Below are 21,263 nucleotides of genomic sequence, written 5' to 3' on the forward strand. Positions count from 1 at the left end.
TTATCCTCTAAGATGCTAATGCTACGATTTAACAGTATACCTACTAGACCTGTGCTTACATAGCTTTTTAAGCTAGCTGGAAGTCAAATACAGTTTATTTGCTTGGCTTAAACCTGGTCTTCTAATGTTTTTCCCCTCCTTAAGTAACAATCTTTGCTCTTACCATATGACACTAAACTACCCTGGGTTGAATATAAACAGACATGTTGTTAAAAAGCATTACCGATAAATTAACCATAAAGTATGATGATTGAGAAGGGATAGCGAAGAGAACAATTCTATGTGCATCAATCAAGTTTATCTCTATACTGTGGCAAGTACAGTTCTGCACAGCCCTGGGAAAGCATCGACAACTAGCAGACTACAGAAACTGCAGATAACAATCTTTCCTACACCACATTTCCCAGTTGCTTTAAACAGTTGGTTGCTTGCAGGATTACAAAAACCAAAAAAGTCTGAACAACTTACAATTGCATGTTTGATATTTCTTCTTTACCTTATGAAGAAACGAGATGGTACTCTTGATAGCTAAAAATCAAACAATAAAACATGACACAAACCAAATCATTCTCTGTATTTTCAAATTTAAAAAGTGAAGCTCATCTTAAAATTGAGGGGAAAAACCCAACAGAAAACAGTTTTACACATTTTGCTAACAAACTTGTTGGGGGGAATCACAGCATCAATTGTTGCCACAACCACAGCCATACTCTAAGTTTCTTTATATTCCAAACAAACAGCAAAAGGCAGAAATTTCAACCACATTTTTTAATACCAGAATTTAACTTAGACTACACAGGTAATAGTCTTAGCAAATTAGAGAGTGGTATACTTTGTACATTTGTCTGTAACTTAAAAATAAACCACATTCTGAAAACGTTACATACTTCTGAGAATTATATGCCCGTTGTTTCCACTTAGGCTTAAATTACTAGTTGTAGAGAGGATGTTGAATATTCCTGGGAATTTATGCCTCTTTGGTTTACATATACTTACTAGAGAAGCTGTATCTCATTCTACGTTTCCCTGCACCTCGAATTTATGTAGCTGGACAGGCTCCATTTACTTTAATGCAGCATTAAGCAATGCATTGCCATCCAAAATGGCCAACAGCTCAAACACAGTCACAGAATTTAACATCAGCACTGCAATTCTCTCTCTAGGTAGCTGGTATAGTAAACTCTATATTTAAAGTACCAAGAATAAGATAGTTTTGAGACCTTAGTAGGATCACTGCAAAAATAAGTGCATCCAAGCAAGTGCTTCTGTAATTTTTTATTCAGAACTAATCTTCTACCATGAAAACAGTTGCTTGTAATAATTATACAGTCAGGCATACATTTTCATCAAGTACAAGTGGTAGATTAGAATAGATACAATATATTGATTTGAACCAAAGACCAGAATTGTTGCCAGCTGCTCCAATATTTCAAGTAAGTCTATAGAAAACTTGGGAGAAAGCTGAAGTGTTAGCTCAGTAGGAATGCGATAATTTTCCTTAAGCTCTTTTCCTCCGTACTACTCATTATAAAAGTACTAATGAAGATAAATGGTTTTCACTGTCCTGCCTCTGCACTCTTGCTTTATTTTTTGGATGCTGAAGAAAATCAGGAGGAAATAATGCTATGCCATCTATCATTTCATATTGTAAAAGGGTCTGAAACATATTCTAGTTTCAATATAAAATCAAGTCAAACTAAACATGTGGTTCATGATCAACTAATAGTATCAAGGACTCCCACTACAAACAAACTGGGCTTGTGCTCCAGACAAGTTTTGCCAAGTATGCACTTTGTATGGTTTTCCCCCCTGCCGTCCCAGTATTTTCACATAATCCTAAACAAGTTGTAAGTATCTTGAATATATATTCATCAAATCACAGGATTATGGAATTGTTTAGTCTGGTAGGGACCTCCAGAGGTCTCTTGTCCAACCCCCTGCTTGAAGGAGGTGCAGCAGCCTGTTCAGACCCCAAAAGCCTCCAAGGATGGAGATTCTACAGCCTGTCAGGACAACATGCTCAAATGCCTCATATCTTCATCATGAACAATCCCTCCCCCCAGTTCATCCAGCCAGAACCTCCCCACTTCAATTTATGACCAGTGTCTCTCTCTCTTCTGCCACGCACTTCAACGAAAAGCCTGGCCCTGTTTTGTCAGTAACCTCCTCAAGGCTGCTTTGAGTCTGTTGGCCCATTACTCTGGGCTTTCAGAAGTAAACATCTGAAGCCTTTTGAAGAGCACTAGACTTAATTCCTAAAGTTAGAATGCACTAGAACTCCAGTTAGCTTTCTCAGTGCATTTCCTTCAATTCTGTGCTAGCTTCCATATTTTAAAGATACATACAAGTTTAATATATGCTTGTGTAAAAAATAAACAACATTAAAGACGACAAAATACCAGGCAGCAGCTGAAAACAAATTTGGCTACGAAGTCAAGTTAAAACTTACACTGCAATGAGGTTTTATTGAGGAATTGCTATTTGGTAAATAATTGTAGAAACTGCAGAACTGTTCTCTGAATAGTCTCAATGGCTTTTGTATCCCTGTAACGTCAAAAAAAAAAAAAAAGGAAAGTATGTCTAATGGCTGAACTCTAAAAAGTGACTGTTTTTGAAAAGCTCCCAACAATTTCAAGTTCCTGGAGAAAGGAGAACAGAAGAGAAAAAGAAGTTAATTCATGGCAGTTTGAAAAATCTGATTCTTCTTTCTCTCTCTTATCCCAAATTACTTAAGTTAATGCAAGATTATTTTACTTTAACTATTATAGTGTAGTCCCAGGGGAGGGGACACCCAGCAAAACACAGGCCTACAGTAATGTAGAAGTTACTGTATTATTTCCCAAAATTCTTATTCCACATCATTCCTCTATATTGGAAGGACTTCTGTCACTTTAGTTTGTTGTAATAGAATGAATATCTACAGACTTAATCTATTCTGCAAACTCAGAGTGTGCAAGAGCTTAGTCTACTGCAATTAAGAATTCAAGTTTATAAAGCCACAATTTGCTAGGTTTTGTAATCTCGTGTCCAAGAAACTCAAACTTTTCCCTATAAACTCTCTAGGAAGAAATAAAAGCACTTTTTCCCTGCCCAGAGAATACACTACAAATAAATTCTTCACTTCTCTAATTACAAAAGTATACACTATAAGTACTAATAGTTTTCTCATGTTCAGCTGCTGTGGTTCCACTGGAAAAAAATGAAACACACGTGTTACTGCATGTATTAATTAGCACACATTTAAGAAATAAAGCAGAGTTAGGAGGTAACCAACATTTTTAACTTAATGCTAATTTTAAATGTGTAGAGACACTAAAACATAACCACAAGTATCAATTCTCAGTGTTTATTAAAATATTACTCCATAGTTATACAAAATATACTTCATCTTTTCCAGAAGAAAAAACAGAACAACTGATTAAAAATTTCTACTAGTTGGTAGTTAAAAATACTAACTGAACATTCAGAATTTTCTCATCATCAAAACTGTGCTTCTTGTTGGTCTGTACACATACAGGAATTCTTAAATATTAAAAAAAAAAAATACAGGAACCTTTTCTTTTCCTGAGAGTATCTAACAAAAGATCCTCTTATGCAGCATCAGGAAATAATAAGTTTACACACATCATTACACATTTATCCTCAATAGTATGCCATATTCATACACAGAGATACTTATTGATCGTCCTCTTTGCCATTCCTATTTTGGAAATTCAGTGTTCTTTGGCCTCTTTCAGGGTCTTGCATTCGGAGGATTCGAATACGGGAACTCGTAGGCAGAGAACTAAAAATAAAGTATGCATAATTTAAACAGTGTTTCTTCTCCACAAATTTTAGTATTTCCATTTTATTCTTTCCATTACATATTTTCCTTTAAATAATGCAATCTTTTTTCTTTGACAGTTTTAAAAAACAGTAACATGGGGTGAAGTTCTAGCTTCACTGAACTGATACTGGAGCCAGACTTCAGTAAAGCTTGAGGTAAAGACAATGACTGATTTCAGTCATGTGATTTCTAACAATTAGACTACCTTAATTATAGAAAAGGTACTTTTAAGAGAAACTCCAAACCAAATAATGATCGAATACGGTTCATATTTCCCTTACAGATCCTAGAGTGGCACACATTTTATACATGTATAATCACTCACATCATACTAAGAATTAGCAAAGTTACTAAACATACATTTATACAGGCTTCTCCACTGATTGTCCTAAATGTATTTTTTCTGAAGGTGCCTCCATACTTTTGTTAAATTAAATGTTTTCTGAACATACAACATGTAGCAAAATATAACAAAACCAAGCTGCACTTGAATTATTAAACTTTTAAACAGTAACCATACAGAAAATTCCTACATGTTTATTTAATACAGTTTCAGAAATTCCCCCCAAAGCTTTTCCACTTAGGTAATAATAGTTAATAATATGTTACTTTTTCCAGATTTTAATAAAGGAAGACAATTAAGAGTAAATCAACTTCATTTTGAAGACTGATGAATTATCGTCCACAGGCTTCACTGATTACATTTGCCTAATAGAGAGAAAAGTTGGCTGCATAAGGTTAGACAGTGACTGTCCCCTTAAGCTGGGCATAGCTTTACCAGGGACTTACATGGAGGTTTTTAAAGAATTTTGGGCTACTAGGATCAAAAAGAAAAACCAAGGAGTAAGTTAGCAGTTTCTAGATCAGCTATACTAAAAAAAAACCCCAAATCAACTCAAATGACAAACTTCTTGAAAGTACTGTAGTATTAGTAGGAAAAATGGAAAAATGCAGTGTCTTCTGTTAATTTTGGGAGGGGACAGGGAGATACAGGGCTAAAAGCTACCAGAAGCCTACTTTACAGAATAAAACATTTCAAAAAGCTGTTCTACTTAAGATAAACTGATTCAAGTCCCAATAAACTAATGTATTAACAGACTTTATGTAAAGAAGAGTGAAAAACCTATTAAATTCCCAGAACCACCAGCAGTGAACTGCTTAATCATTGATGTTCTACTGCTACAAACAGCAAAATTTCTTTCTCCTCATATTTACTTTTTTCAAGTTACACTCCTTCAATAGAACTTCCTTGTAATTCTTGTACCAGGAAATATAACACAACATTATTACCTCATGCTTTGTGGGGTGAGCAAAATGAACTGTCGATGATGCTGAGAGTCGGCCACCTTAAGAATCATATCCATTGCAATTCTTCTGTTAACCATGTCCTAAAGACAAAAGATTTATCAGGAAGCGATACTGACCGTGTACTTCACTAGCTATTATTGCACAAATTAGTACAAATGCTTAAGAATATAAGAAAATATTAGAAAATACCTTAATAGAAAAACCTACCAGAAGTAATTAATACACAGTAAAGCTTAGCTAAAGAAGTCTAATAAAAACTAAGCTGGAGAAACATTAGGGTTAAGTTCTAAAAGCTACAGACTCGGAGATTCTTAAATTCTACTTTTTAGTATACATGCACAAAAGAAAGCTTCTATCAGAACAATCACACACTCCTATTCACAATGTTTTTCTATCAGCTTTGATATACACATAGTACTTCTTACTTTATTGGTATGCTGAAATGAATTACATTTTAGTAGAATAGTATTTCCTATAAAATCCTGCCTCAAATTACCTGAAAGGATTAAGAACTGCATGAAACCTAAGATATTATGTAGCTTGTTTTTATTATTATTATTATTAATATTTTGAACACAACCTTATGCATTAGGCTTACTGAAAAAGATGTGTAATGGGAAGCTATTATTAGCAGGGTTTAAACAAAGTTCTGCTTCTACACATTGTTACACATGAAACCAGGTATCTCCCTTGCAAATATGCTGATGGAGTCCTCTTGTGGTGGGTCTCCAGGATTACACCAAAAGTAACTACACAACGTGGAGACAGTAAGGTTGCACTTATTGACACAGTAGTGGAAAGACAAATTGTGTGGAATTATTTATGGAATAGATGACATGAAAATTCTCTGCAGGGCCCATGGTTCTGAGTATCCACCCTTCTCTGAACGGATGAATAAACTTCTGCATAACTAACTTGTACAAAAGGACCTAAGCTTTGGAAGTCAGCTGAAAAATGACTGCTCGACCACCTTAGATGCATACTTTCCTTTTTGAAATTCTTTATATGCAAAGTAGATTATCTTTTTATCCCCTCTAGGTCTGTGACTCCCAGTAAATAAATCATTGATGGGAAAAGGACACTGAAGGTAAAATGAAATAATCCAGCATCAACTCTTTGTCTCACGGAACTAATTATTTTCATAGAATCATAGAATGGTTTGGGTTGGAAGGGACCTTAAAGATCATCTAGGTCCAACCCCCCTGCCATAGGCAGGGAGACCTTCCACTAGACCAGGTTGCTCAAAGCCCCGTCCAACCTGGCCATGAATACTTCCAGGGTTGGGGCATCCACAACTTCTCTGGGCAACCTGTTCCAGGTTTTCTCAAACCATACTACACTGCATATTAATAAGGAGGAAATGAAATAAAAATATATAAAAAAATTGGTTAATCGCCTATCCAGGGAAGCCATACACACAGATGAGGTTTATCAGTTTTAGCTCACATTAGTATTTACTGTTCATTATCCTGCATTTCAGCACCTTGGAAAGATGCTGCTAGGTGAAGTATAAAACAAGTTTCTGAGTAGCAACAGTGAACTACTACTGCTACACTTGCTCTGAAAAAAACCACACTGATCTCAAAATTGGTAGAAGCCAGAGCACACGCTAAGCCCAGAACTGTCACAGCAATATGCAGAGGTAACTTGTAACAAACACAGTAACAACTGCTTGGGGAACTAATAAAAAGTTATATTTTATTATTTTTGTGCTGGACTAAGGTTCAAGTATGTAAAGTAACAGAGATGCTCATAGCTCTGGGTATCAACTTCAGAAACAGAATAAGCTTCAAAAGTCACTAAGCGAAGTGAACAACATCCCTAACAAGTTTTGTTTTGGGGGATTTGGGTTTTGGTTTGGGGTTTTTTTAATTTATTTTTTACAGTTAACTATAGTGTTTTAAAATCTTACCAAATACAGATAACAACCCAACCATTTCACTTATTTATACAAATCAGAATGGCAAATGTAGTTTAAGTTTAAACTATACCATGTAGACATCAAATTCATCCAAGCATCTGAAAGGCGATTCAGTAATGGACCACAGAGAAAGAATGAAACAAACTGTTGAGAAGGAACGTTCACCTCCTGATAAAGATCTCACGTCATTAAGGGCAGCTTTGTCTTCCTCTCGAGGCTGAACCTTGAAATAAAAACATTAGAGCAATTTTTAAAACTGAGATGGAGACTTACTAACAGAATCGTGGTTTTAACAGCAAACACATTACACATGAAGAGATAGAGATCACCTGAAAACAATTTTATGCACTGCACTGGCACTGCCATTCTAGAAGGGGATGGCTCCTAACCATTTAATAACACATTTCTAGGATTGCAAAATACATTGAACAGATTGAATGACTCTGCCAGTGTTTTCTTATTAAACAATGCTTAATAAATGTCAACCAGCGTAGTTATACTACAGTAAAATCCAGTGGTTACCAGCTACAATAGAAAAGCAAATAATTTATTTACAGCAGGAGTTTAAAGGAGGAACAGTTTATTTACCAGAACACATGAAATATTGTGAACAGTCCTTTGGTTCTATTGATTATGATGACACCTTGTGGCACTCCCCCTTTAAGACTAGCCTTAAGCATTTTCGTGTCCTGTTAATTACATTACCTCTAACAAGCTAAGCAGGAAAATAAGAATTATTTTGGTGTGAGGTCTTTTGGTGTTTTGTGGGGGAGTGTGTGATGGGTGGAGGGGATGTTGTTTTTTTCTTTTTTAATTTACCTTCCTTAACTAAATATAAATCTCTTGCATGAGAAACATAAAACATCAGCTATAAAAAGAAAAGGTATTCTGATAAAGCCAGGTAATGGACTTCATGTTTTATGGAGTTTGAGTTCTTCAGATACATATCCTTCACCTATTTAATGAGGACTGTATCAACACATATTTATGTGGTCACTAGACATTTTTCCCCTCAATTCCTAAAACTGAAGTCTCCCACAGAAGCAAAAGTAAATACCCCCATGACTAAACCTTTTTTTGGGTCTGTTAAAAGATACAAACTTACAGAATACACAGAAAAAACATAATATTGAAGCTTTCAGCCATTAAATGTTGTCTGAATAACAACTAGAGCCACTATTAAAAAAAACCCAAAACCACAAAAAAAGGCAAACTTCCTATCAATGAAATAGGAATGAATAATTTCAAAGACTGGCTATGATGACTGGCTAGTGAATTCTTATCCTCAGCATAAGACAACAGTCCAAATTTATTCCATGTAATCTAGCAACCTGCCCATATAAGATGGTAATACGTTTTTTGTTCTTGCTTGCTTTCAACAACATCCTACAATTTAGCATATGACATTCGGAGAGGGGAGAATAATTTATTCTACCCTTTGCAATGCATGTTCTAGTAGCTGATATTACAAAAAAAGAAAATTAATTACATATTATGATAATTAAAGGAATATAAAATAACTTACTGTTATTGAAAGTGTCTCATTCTTGTGATCAAAAAGTATTTTTCCAGAGCAAGCTCGAATACGTAATAAATGGTCAAAGTAGAGTTTGCATCGTAAAGAAAGAAGCCTTAAATCAGTTAAATCAAGCAAAAAAACATTAGGTGAGTAAGTTTTAAAATACATGAAAAAGTGACAACAGATTTTTATCAACAGTTCCACATCATAATCTTAAATAGTAATCCCTGCTCCGTTAATAACTTTTTCCCAAATCAATTACACTCTCAAGCGGTTGACATTCAGTGCTGGACATATTGGAGACAATCACCGACACAAAGTTACAACGTAAGAAACCCAGAAGTACAGGCTTTGTATTGTCTAGAAGTCTGTTTCAATAGACTGGACACTTTTTACACCCTTCTTTTACACCACAACTTCAACAAAAAATTACCAAATTCCACTTCTTTCCTAACCAGTATTAGGACTGCACAGTAAGGACAGTAAAGAATTTGTGGACTCTGCTAGACGCCAGGAATTAAAGTGTTGAATATTAATTCTGCCCGCCTTCCCCCCCAATTCTAGCACATAATTCCCCAATAGACAATACATCACAGTTCCTTCAAGAAAGAACTATGGTTCTTTAACATGTCTTAGAGTGGGATTCATACTCAAAATTTGGGCACTAGGAAGAAGATTCAGTTTTACATATATGGGCACCAAAAGGCAAGCATCAGATTCTGCAGGTAAATCTTACCCACGAGGTACTTCTAGACTTCCACATGCAAAGGCTGGGATTCTCCTGATCATTACTATTTGTCAGGATCATACTGGCACCCTCTCCAAATCCCAGATAAAGAAGTACAAAAAGCAGAGCCAACACAGATATCCCTCAATTTCTGCTGAAGGGAATGATAAATGATAAAGGGCTGCACTGGAAAAAAGACCATCAATCCTTCCGAAGGGAGGCCACCACAAAATCTTCCTTGATAGGTATAGGATACTAAGGACTGAAGCAAGAAAGAACGGGTGTACTGCCAGTATGGACACTCCATGACAGAGGAACCTGTCAAATTTCAGAATCTGAATAAAGATCCTGAAATTTTTTCAGCACAGGGCAGAGAAAAAATGCTTGGCCCACAAAAAAAATTACGCAAGCACAGCACCACTAATTACACTCGATGAAAATGAGTGACAGTCCAGATGATTTCAATGCTAGTATGTTGCTGATATTTTACTGACAAAAACCAGCACTGAAACAAAACTGCCTTGGATTAAGTCCGCGTAGTCGAGGCCTTCAGTGTGAAGCAAAATAGAGCCTCCATCTCACTGTGTTGTTTTTCCAGCTGTCAGTCCAGCTGCCTCTAAACTGTCAGGCATGGCAGTATTGGATTTGGTAGCAAGATCAGGTTAGAAAGACTGCTGTGAGTACTGCCTGAAAGATATCTCTTTCTCACAGGTGTGCTCTATAATTTTCACCCGGAATACGGGCACATACTTACATCTACAGATTAGTTTACCTGAAACCTGAAATTACAGTAAAATTAACTCACCTTAAGAATTGCCGATATATTTTAAATCTCTGTGTCATTATTTCTTCCAGCAGCCTAATGAATTTCTTTAAATTCTTTACTTTACTGTTTGCATCCTCATATCTTTCCTTTGCATCATGAAATTGCCTGTTTTAATTAACAAAAAGTTTAGGATCAACATGCATTACATTAAACCCAAGCTATTGTTGTAAATGCTGAAAATCAGTTTCATAATCGAAACATTCAAATAAAAACTTTCTTGTGAGGATCTACATTAAAGCTAAAAGCATTTGATGAGTCAAGTAAGACACTGTTCACAAATGAAAAGTGGTCAAAAATTAAATTTTACTTCTATTTTTAATTATTCTGAACGGAAACTCTTACACCAAGAAGAATGAATGGCTGGGCTCCCCATGCTCAAGAATATCCAAGGTGAGTGATTCCTTGAAATACACTGCAGTCAAAACGTCAAGTAATTCCCTAACTTCCGCATTAGTTATTCAAACTAGAAGTACACTTAATGCTCACTGCATCCCAGAACAATGGCAGGTTATGTTTGCACCACGTAGTCAGAATTGGGATACCTCTAAACACTAAAAGGGTATCTGATTATTGGTGACCTCATATATACAGCACAGACACTGTCTAAAATCACTAGAAGGTGGTTCAACACTCCTAAGCCTGTTCAGTACTGGTTGACTGAGCAAGCAGCACAGCACGTTTCCATACCTTCGTACATGGTTTAAGTACTAAAAACACATATAAATGCATTGTGAGTCAATAAGAAAACTCTTCTTTCCCCGATCTTTTCCATTGTACATTAACTACTTCAGACATTAAAGATTACTTACTGTACTATTTCTTCTCTGTTTCCATGGCGATCATTTTCTGAATTTATCCTCTCTCTCAAGCGATTCATTTCTGCATCAAGACTCTTAACAGTTCTGCTGACCTCGATGCGCTCTGCATAGATTTGCCTAGCCTGTGCAATTTTTTCCTAAAGTAATGTTAGAAACTCAATTAATTGTTACATTTTTAAAAAATCTGTTAAGTCTTCACAACAAATATTTTAAGCTATGGAATAACAAGGTCTCCAAGCAAGAACAATGTTTTTGTATCGTTTTTCATGTACTTATCACAGCAAACCTAGTTATCATTAACAATTTTACTAACATTTATAGGTAGGTAGTTATTTCAGTGCTAAGAACTGTCTCCATCTGAGATCTTTAATATGTTCACAGTTATTTAACTCATAAAGATAAATAAAAAAATTCACCATATTTAAATAGGATAGTCTTCCAAAAGCCTTTGCGGATGTCATTTCAGAGTTAGTTAATAAAACTTGATTAGATAAGTCTTCAAAAGATCAGGTATGAGGCCTGTACAAGGAAAAACCTAGCATCCAAAACACCAAAACGGTATTATTCAATTTAACATAAAACACGAATTTTAAGGTTAAGCAATTTTAACCTTTTAATTGCAAAATACAGAAGAAATAGTCCTAGATCGATAATCCCTAACTTATCTGTCAAGACAGAAATGGTGCTCTGCCAGACAAAAAGAGGCCTTGATGCATTTATAAAAATTACTTTTACTCAATTTAGACAGTCAGCTTAAGACATAGCTGAGAGAATATTCAGTGTATCTGAATATTAATATGGTTTGTATGTTGTAGAAGTGGAATGATTTATTATTAAAGATTAGAAGGATCATGACCATCTGACTTCAATAACGAAAAAAGCCCCACACCTACCTCTAATTCTTTTTCTTTGGCAGTTAATAATTCTTTATGTCTTTTTATACAAGCCAAGTGTTCTTTCTGTTTATCTTCATAATGCTGCAAACGGCGTTTACTGTTTTCCACTTCTGAATCAGCTTGGTTTAATTCATCCTGTTTGGAATAAATCAAGATGTGAGCTGTTTGGGGTAGATTCCTAAATATCTCTCCAGTGTTTACTGACTTATCACAGGTAATTATGTTGTTTTTAACACTGTGTAATTTATTTTGCTTTCAGTAAGACTACTCCTTCTAAAGTCCAGTAGCTTTAACAGCAACTTATCAGAAAGTCTATACTCAATTCTGACAAGGACATACTAAATGCTTGTAACGTTTTTAGGAATCGTATCTTGAGGGGATGTTTTAATCTTCGAAAAAAAGCCATTCTTTCTCCTAAACCTCCAAAAACTACATTTATTTTTCACACTACATTCTAGCCAGAACTTCTGATGACTCTGTGACATCAGCCAGAACTGCATTTCTGTGTGAAAATTCAGTGTCTTGTTATACCTATAATATGATGTAGACTGTAGCAACTTCTATACTACCTAAGTGTTGATACATTTGAAGTGATATCATCTCTTTCCAGAGAAGCAGAGGTATAAAGAATGACATAGATTAGACAACAATTTTCTTCCTCATTCCTGTTAATTAGATGGCCCAACTAAAGTGCATCTATACCAATGCACACAGCACGGGCAACAAACAGGAGGAGCTGGAAGCCATTGTCCAGCAGGAAAACTATGATGTAGTGGACATCACAGAAACATGGTGGGATGACTCACACAACTGGAGTGCTCCACTGGATGGCTACAAACTCTTCAGAAGGGACAGGCAAGGAAGGAGAGGTGGTGGGGTAGCCCTGTCTGTCAAGGAGTGTTTTGACTGTCTAGAGGTTAACAATGCTGATGATAGAGTTGAGTGTCTGTGGGTAAGAATCAGGGGGAAGGCCAACAAGGCAGGTATCATGGTTGCAGTCTGTTATAGACCACCCAACCAGGACGAGGAGGCAGATGAAATATTCTATAAGCAGCTGGGAGAAATCTCATGATTGCTAGCCCTTCTTCTCGTGGGGGACTTCAACCTACCAGATGTCTGCTGGAAATACAATACGGCAGAGACAAAAGAGTCCAGGAGGTTCCTGGAGTGTGTGGAAGATAACTTCCTGACACAACTGGTCAGTGAGCCAACTAGGGAAGGCGCCCTGCCGGACCTGTTATTTGTGAACAGAGAAGGACTGGTGGGGGATGTGACGGTGGGACGCCGTCTTGGTCACAGCGATCATGAAATGATAGAGCTCTTGATTGTCAGAGAAGTAAGGAGGGGGGTCAGCAGAACTGCTACCTTGGACTTGCCGAGGGCTGACTTCAGCCTGTTTAGGAGCCTGGTGGACAGAGTCCCTTGGGAGGCAGTCCTGAAGGGCAAAGGAGTCCAGGAAGGCTGGACACTCTTCAAGAAGGAACTCTTAAAGGCACAGGAGCAGGCTGTCCCCACATGCAGGAAGACAAGCTGGCAGGAGCAAAGACCAGCCTGGCTGAACAGAGAGCTTTGGATGGAACTCAGGAAAAAAAAGACAGTTTATGACCTCTGGAAGAAGGGACAGGCAACTCAGAAGGAGTTACTACAAGGATGTCGTAAGGTTTTGCAGGGAGAAAATCAGAAGGCCCAAAGCCCAACTAGAACTTAACCTCACAGTGGTGGTAAAAGACAATTAAAAATATTTCTATAAATACATTAGCAACAAAAGGAGAGCTAAGGAGAATCTTCAACCTTTACTGGATGCGGGGGGGGGGGGGGGGGGGGGGAAACAACAACAAAGGATGAGGTACTTAATGTCTTCTTTGCCTCAGTCTTTAATAGTAAGACCAGTTGTTCTCCAGGTACCCAGCCCCATGAGCTGGAAGACAGGCACGGGGAGCAGAATGAAGCCCCCACAATCCAAGGGGAAATGGTTAGCGACCTGCTACACCACTTAGACACACACAAGTCTATGGGACTGGATGGGATCCACACAAGAGTACTGAGGGAGCTGGCGGAAGTGCTCACCAAAACACTTTCTATCATCTTCCAGCAGTCTTGGCTAACTGGGAAGGTCCCAGCAGACTGGAGGTTAGCAGATGTGATGCCCACCTACAAGAAGGGACGGAAGGAGGATCCTGAGAACTACAGGCCTGTCAGCCTGACCTCGGAGCTGGGGAAGATTATGGAGCAGATCATCCTGAGTACCATCACATGGCACATACAGAACAAACAGGTGATAAGGCCCAGTCAGCGTGGGTTTATGAAAGGCAGGTCCTACTTGACTAACCTGATCTCCTTCTATGACAAAATGACCCGCTTACAGGACAAGGGAAAGGCTGTGGATGTTTTTTACCTAGACTTTAGTAAAGCCTTTGACAGTGTTTCCCATAGCATTCTCCTGGAGAAACTGGCTGCTTCAGACAACACCAAGTTGGGCAGGAGTGTTGACCTGCTGGAGGGTAGGAATGCTCTGCAGAGGGATCTGGACAGGCTGGATGGATGGGCCAAGGCCAACTGTATGACGTTCAACAAGGCCAAGTGCCGGGTCCTGCACTTGGGTCACAACAACCCCATGCAATGCTACAGGCTTGGGGACGAGTGGCTGGAAAGCTGCCCTGCAGAAAAGGACCTGGGGGTGTTGATTGACAGCTGGCTGAAAATGAGCCAGCAGTGTGCCCAGGTGGCCAAGAAGGCCAACAGCATCCTGGCCTGTATCAGAAACAGTGTGGCCAGCAGGAGTAGGGAGGTGATCGTGCCCCTGTACTCGGTCGGCACTGGTGAGGCCGCACCTCAACTACTGGGTTCAGTTTTGGGCCCCTCACTGCAAGAAGGACATTGAGGTGCTGGAGTGTGTCCAGAGAAGGGCGACAAAGCTGGTGAGGGGTCTGGAGCACAAGTCTGATGAGGAACGGTTGAGAGAGCTGGGGTTATTCAGCCTGGAGGAGAGGAGGCTGAGGGGAGACCTTATCGCTCTCTACAATTACCTGAGAGGAGATTGTAGAGGGGTGGGTGCTGGTCTCTTCTCCCAAGTGACAAAAGATAGGACAAGAGGAAATGGCCTCAAGTTGTGCCAGGGGAGGTTTAGACTGGATATTAGGAAAAACTTCTTCACTGAAAGGGTTGTCAGACATTGGAACAGGCTACCTAGGGAGGTGGTAGAGTCACCACCCCGGAGGTATTTAAAAGACTTGTGGATGAGGTGCTTAGGGACATGGTTTAGTGGTGGACTTGGTAGTGTTAGGTTTACGGTTGGACTCGATGATCTTAAAGGTCTTTTCCAACCTAAATGATTCTATGATTCTATGGCTTAAAAAACAAAAATAAGAAACAAACCCAAACCAAAGAAAACAAACAACAAAAACCCACTCCAAAAACCCAAAACAACAAACAAGAAAACCAACTATCACCAATAATAATGGATGCTCTTACCTTTTTCTAAACCTGCCTTAAAGCCACAACTTGCTATATGTCAACAGTTCATTAAACAACTGTAGAACACGCAGCAATACGTCTAATCTACAGTCCTTTCAGGAATTTAAGAGTTTGCCTCTACTGTGTTCAGTACTCTTAATAACTAGCAATAATGTTCTAAGGTTCTGAATAAATCTGTTCTCTTTCCTTACATGGTTCTTCTTTATAAATAGAATATATCTTTAGAATTTCCGTATTAGATACATTATAACTAACATATTTATCAGTTGTTTTCCTTACCTGTTTCCTTCCTCTTTTTGTTTACTCTTGCTTTTTTAATTTGGGCTGACTACATAAATTCTGTATTGCTAAGTGAGGCATATAAAAGATTCTTATAGCGATCTTGAAGTTTTTCCTCATTCCATCCTTCAAGTTTACAATACTATAAACATGGTGGACTCTGTTATTTCTGTTTTCCATTTCCAAACCATTCATTCTTCCTGGCAACGTGAGATTGCCTTCTATTTGCCAATATCAAATTTTGCATGTCACCACTCTGCTATTTAACTTAAGTCTTGCTACTTCTCTGCAATTTCCAGGTGTCTTCTGTAGTCTTGAATAATTAAAACTATGCGTTGGTACCTTCTGTGATTATGCAACTTTATAGAATAACAACCACTTCATATAGAACTTCAAATGCTATTTTGAAAACTGAACAGTTATGAACACTCTTAGCCAGGCCTTATCAGAAACAAACAAATAAGCCAAAACAACAGATGTGATGCACTAAAAAGGAAAGTCAAGGAAACTATTTTTCCTTCTTTTCAGTCCATGACTAAAAATACCTGGAGACAAACTCTCTTTAAACATAAAACACTATAGCAACTACACTTAACAATCAACACCATCTTCAAAATATTGCTAAGCTTATTTCTTGACATGCTCTAGATGGAATGCTCTATTTCCATTTTCATAGATACACCTTAAACATATCAGGAAGGAGCACACTCTTCTCTCCTGCCTCCTTTTACCCTTGTTGCCCTTGCCACACAAAGGGAATGATAAAATTATTGCTACCTTAATTGGACCAGCAATTTCTTCCACTTCATGAATTTTTTGTTTCATTTCTTCAAATTTTTTTTCAGCTACCTGGAGACTATTTTTCAGTTCTTCCATTTTTCTGCTTTGTTGCTGCATGTCTTTTTTCACAGATTCCATCTTACCCTTATTTTCTTCAGCTTCATCTTCCTGTCAAAATATATTGAAATGAAGAATAATAAAAGGAGACATACATTTGCAAATCACTGTACAAGATTTTTATTTTATTATCACTATCAGGGTACAAGATTACATGCAATACTCTATAACTTTAATAAGAATACGAACAACTCAAGGTAGTTGTCACTAAAGCCCAAAAGAAGAGACTGACAGATCTTGTAGGAGACCACTAAATCAAACTGCAAAATAAAAAGTGGAATTTCCTAATTATCTGACTGGAAATTAAGGGGACTTTATTTGGGAGTTGTGATGAAAAGACTAAAGGGACTAGGATTTTGTGAAGACTTAGCTGTGCTAGTATTTTACTACAGTAATTTTTTTAAACAAAAGAACAAGGTAACTTCCCTCTGGATCTGTGACACAGTATATACATCCAGTATACAAAAGGAATACAGGAAGAGTAAGTGGATCATCAATGTTCCCTAGAAAATTATACCATTCTTGATGAATTATCATTATACATACTTTCGAATTTGAAAAGAGAAATATTCCAAAACTTGGGGAAAATATGTAAATGAAACCTTGTATTGCTAAGGTTCTTTTTCATGATCAAACAATTGTGAAATCAAGGTAGCAATGAAAGACAAATACCAAGAGAAAGAACAGCAATTAATCCATAGTAGTGGTCAGAAAGTACAGAAAACAGAAAAACAACAAAAATCCAAGAAAGGAATAAGAAGCAAATATATAAATCTACCAGTTGCATAAGACCATTATCAGAAGGCAATGGTAAAAATGTAGATGTTGAAAAAGCAAGTGTCCAATAATTTTTGAACAGGAAGATATTCTTCTACAAAAGGACCAAAGAATATACTTCTTTTTTTAAAAACAACAGAACTAGATTATCTGGAAAAGAGAAACCCTACCAGAGTTTAGAGAATCTGTACTGATCCCTTACTTTTTGAGTAAATTTTGAAGTGTTTACTTACATGCATGCGTGTGCATACACACTGAAAGACAGATTACTGAAAAAGCATGAGCTTGTGCCAACATCAGAAGTGCCAAAAACCCCAAATTCTGGGCAACTTAGCCTCTCACTGATCCCAGATAAAAGAGCGGGGAAAACCAACATCGATTTTAACTGAAACAACTGTAGTCAGGATTATTATTAACATCTATCAGCATGATTCTCAGAATTTAAATCTTGGCCATCTGTATATTAGCTTGTTACAGAGCAACAGTTGAAATTCATTGCCACCATCACACAAATCACAATAGATTATCAAACTTTTTTTTTTTCTGTTCTCAAACTACTATGCGTACATTTTAAAAGCACATGGATAAGAATAAGAACTTTGAAGAAACCATCATACTACTATGATGCTTCCCTAGGGTGATATATGGATTTCGAAATTTCTGCATGGTGAAGCTACTGCAAAGCAAGAAACTGTGGGTTCAGGGCAGAGTGGCAGTGCTGTGCCATAAATTATGGCCTTTACCTGTGCTTTGATGGTGCCACTTGGGACCTCCCAACCTGCAGCACCGTTTCTCCCTAACCAGACTTTTACCGCACTGCAGGTCTGGAACGAGGAAAGAATATGCATGGAATATCCCTTTACAACACCACCTTGCCTTCCATAAACCTGCAGTGCTATTGGTTTGAAAAGGGGCAGAAGTGAAAGTAAAGGGGAAAAAAAAAAAAAGAAAAAACAACAAAAGTCACCAAAAAATAAAATCACACCACTGCCGTAAGTGTAGGCATTCTGTAAAGTATTACATTCTTCACTATTTCTCCAACTTGTACACTAGTTGAAAATCTACAGTATTTGCTTATTTCTAAACACTGCCAACATTCAAATACATTATTTGATATCTTTATTAGATACAATTTGATAATCTGTTCTTACTAATGTACGGATGTCCACTGACTGGTGTTCTTCCATATTTTCAAGATCTGCTATTTCTGCATTTGTTGTTCTTATTTTTATCTGAAAAGAAAATAAATATTCTTAAGATAATCTTAAGAGAAAAGTTCACATTTCTTCATTTAAGTCAACACAGAAAGCAAGACATTCGGTCGTTTAGTTTCATTAGTGCCTACAAAAGACAGAACTCTTCTCCCTTATAGAATCTAGTTTTAGAAGATATAACTTGTTCTGAAAGTCACATGCATTTTAAACCATTAAGTTATTGTATTTCCATTCAACATGCCAATTGAATAAAATATATTTTATTTTTCCTTCAAATATTTATCTTCAGCAATTCGAGGCCATGTGCCAGTTGTTTTGCTGGTTCTCAGTTGTAATTTACTGAATATAGGCTTATATAGTATATATGATCTTACACTACCTAACTGTAACATCATTGGCCACCACAAACATATATCCTACCTGGAAGTTCTGGAAAACAAAGAAAGAAGACTAATAGTTGTAAAATGGTTTATAAAGAAATTAAGAAAACTTAAAGGTGAAATATTGAGCATATTAAAATGGGTTAAGAATATAAATGAAGAGCATGAGGAGAAGATTCTGGGAATGAAGAGCCAAGGCTCAACAGAAATAAAGGAGGGAAGCAGGGAAAAGAAACTTGCATCAAAATATTGCAACAACTTCCTATTTGTGTCAAAAAAAGCAGTAGAAATTTGTGAGATTTGGCATGGGGGGGGAGAGATACCGTACAGAAACAACAGCATATGCTAATATTGATGTAACCTCTATTGTTCTGCCCTAAATTATGAAAGCATACTACAAAAGTAAACAACATGAAAGCAAACAACAAAAGTAAAGATAAACATTAAAAAATATAATCCACTCAAAATACACTGCAGAAGTCAAAATGAAATAGGGAAAGACTGACCAGTTTCTAAAAATTAACTTTGTACCTATTTTACCTGTAGTTCTTTTTGGTGTCGTCGATGACCATGAAGATGATCTTCATTCTGCCTAATCTCATTTTCAATGGAATATAAACGTTGCTGAGATGCTGTCATCTGTGCCTTTTTGTTTTCAATTTCTTTCTCCAAGTGACTTTATAAAAAAGTGATATTGAGATATTATATATTATACACACACAGAGAAATACACAAAAATAAATGCATGACAAGACAAAGTCTAAAAAAGCACACACTCACCCCCCCAAAAAAAAGAAAAAAATCTGAAGTTTGTTTTGCATTGGATGGTTTTAACAATCAATAAAGAAACACCAAAGCTCTACAGCAGAACTCAGTTAATAACCAGCAGATAGCTGTTTGATTTGTCCTAGGTCAATGCCTAGCAGATAAACCATTAATGTAATTTAAACCATTCGTAACACCCGTTAGCAATTTTCGCAAATTGTTTGAACTGTTTGAACTGTTTGAACAGGCGAAATGTTTGAACTAAGCAGCGGTGTTACTTCTAAAAATACTACTGCATCTTGAGAGAAAACAAATACTTTAACTAGTACAAAACACTTCCAGTCAGAGAGAAAATACATTAACAGAGATCTGAAAAAAATATTTTACATAGCCTCATACTTTTCCTTCTACAAAGGAGGTCATGTCCAGAGGTTTCTATAATTAATTCTTTCAAGGTTATGATAAAACTATTTGAAATGCAAAACAAAGCTATTTTTTGTTACTATTTATAAATGGCAAAACTTTGATAGTCTTTCATCTCTGCAAAAGAAAGGGGAAGATTTACTAATATTACTGTTAAAAAAAATCTAATGCAAATGTTTAATCCAATTTTTGTTATAGATGCATGAAATGGACTGATTAAATCTGATTCCAGAATCAGTGTTTAATAAATTGCTTATACTATTCCAGAGGTGTCATTCCTTTAGCCTAAGTATTGAAACTGCACGGGGGGAGGTGGGAAGACATTTTTCCTTTTTAACTGGCCTACATCATTCCCCCATAGCAATGCTGGCAATGAAATGCCTGTAACACTTTGAAAGTTAAGATAATGTTTGAGTGAAGTTCATTATATACTGACACAAACAAAGTACAGTTAAGTGACACATTTAAAACTTTTGAGTTTACAGAAGTAAGTTTTTAACATTCAATTCAGTCTACACTATCAGCTTTTAATACTAAAATTAAAATATTTACTCAATATGCCTGTAATATAATCTGAGCCTCAAAATAAAAGTATTCTGTTGTCATCAGTTCGCTTGGTGATATTTCAAGTTTTTAAACTTTTAAATATGTTTGGCTTTTTAAACTACCATTTTGAAAGTAATGAGAAAAAACAACTTAAAAAATAAAACAGAGGGGGGTTGGAATTCAAATTTATCAGAGATACCTACCATAAGTGAAATCAAAAGCCTGAAAAAACACAGATGCAAATTTTGAAACCAGTAGGACTAGGTGTGCCAGCGTAACTTTGGTTTGAATAACCAGGCTTCCTTTGGAGTAAACTACGATACCACTGTTCAGGTATTAGATTTTTAAAGAAACAGCTTGGACTCCATACTCTTTTTTTCAGCAAACGCAAGGAGGTAGCTAGATTTCCTGGAATATTCAGCCCAGCAAATCCCTACTTGCTGGGCAAGATTTACATGCCACAAGCTGAAAAATACCTAGGTACAACTCAGGTTTCTACCTATCACAGAAAGGCACTGAAAAAAAGAGGTTTGTCAGAACTCTCAGAAAGGAAGTGTAAATCTCAAAGAAAATGGAGAGACTGGAGAATAGCGTACATGCGAATAGACAACTACGCAATTCCACTATTTATGTCAACAAATGCACTTCTTGCATATACAACATTACA

The 21,263-nt window shown here is 36.8% G+C and overlaps 1 protein-coding gene across 1 annotated transcript in view; it reads right to left on the reverse strand.

Annotated features, from left to right (window-relative positions):
• Positions 1 to 3,332: 3,332 nt before the first annotated feature.
• Positions 3,333 to 21,263, reverse strand: part of SMC6 (structural maintenance of chromosomes 6) — a 35,002-nt gene continuing 17,071 nt past the window's right edge. Inside the window, exons 18-27 of the mRNA XM_059828403.1 lie at positions 19,403 to 19,538; positions 18,420 to 18,500; positions 16,372 to 16,542; positions 11,839 to 11,976; positions 10,937 to 11,082; positions 10,107 to 10,232; positions 8,581 to 8,686; positions 7,126 to 7,278; positions 5,117 to 5,214; positions 3,333 to 3,784 (exon numbers count right to left, since the gene is read on the reverse strand). Coding sequence (XP_059684386.1) covers positions 3,676 to 3,784; positions 5,117 to 5,214; positions 7,126 to 7,278; positions 8,581 to 8,686; positions 10,107 to 10,232; positions 10,937 to 11,082; positions 11,839 to 11,976; positions 16,372 to 16,542; positions 18,420 to 18,500; positions 19,403 to 19,538 — 1,264 coding nt within the window. The 3' untranslated portion in view covers positions 3,333 to 3,675. The remainder of the gene's footprint in view (positions 3,785 to 5,116; positions 5,215 to 7,125; positions 7,279 to 8,580; positions 8,687 to 10,106; positions 10,233 to 10,936; positions 11,083 to 11,838; positions 11,977 to 16,371; positions 16,543 to 18,419; positions 18,501 to 19,402; positions 19,539 to 21,263) is intronic.

Source organism: Gavia stellata, chromosome 2, assembly GCF_030936135.1.
Source record: "Gavia stellata isolate bGavSte3 chromosome 2, bGavSte3.hap2, whole genome shotgun sequence".
NCBI lineage: Eukaryota > Metazoa > Chordata > Aves > Gaviiformes > Gaviidae > Gavia > Gavia stellata.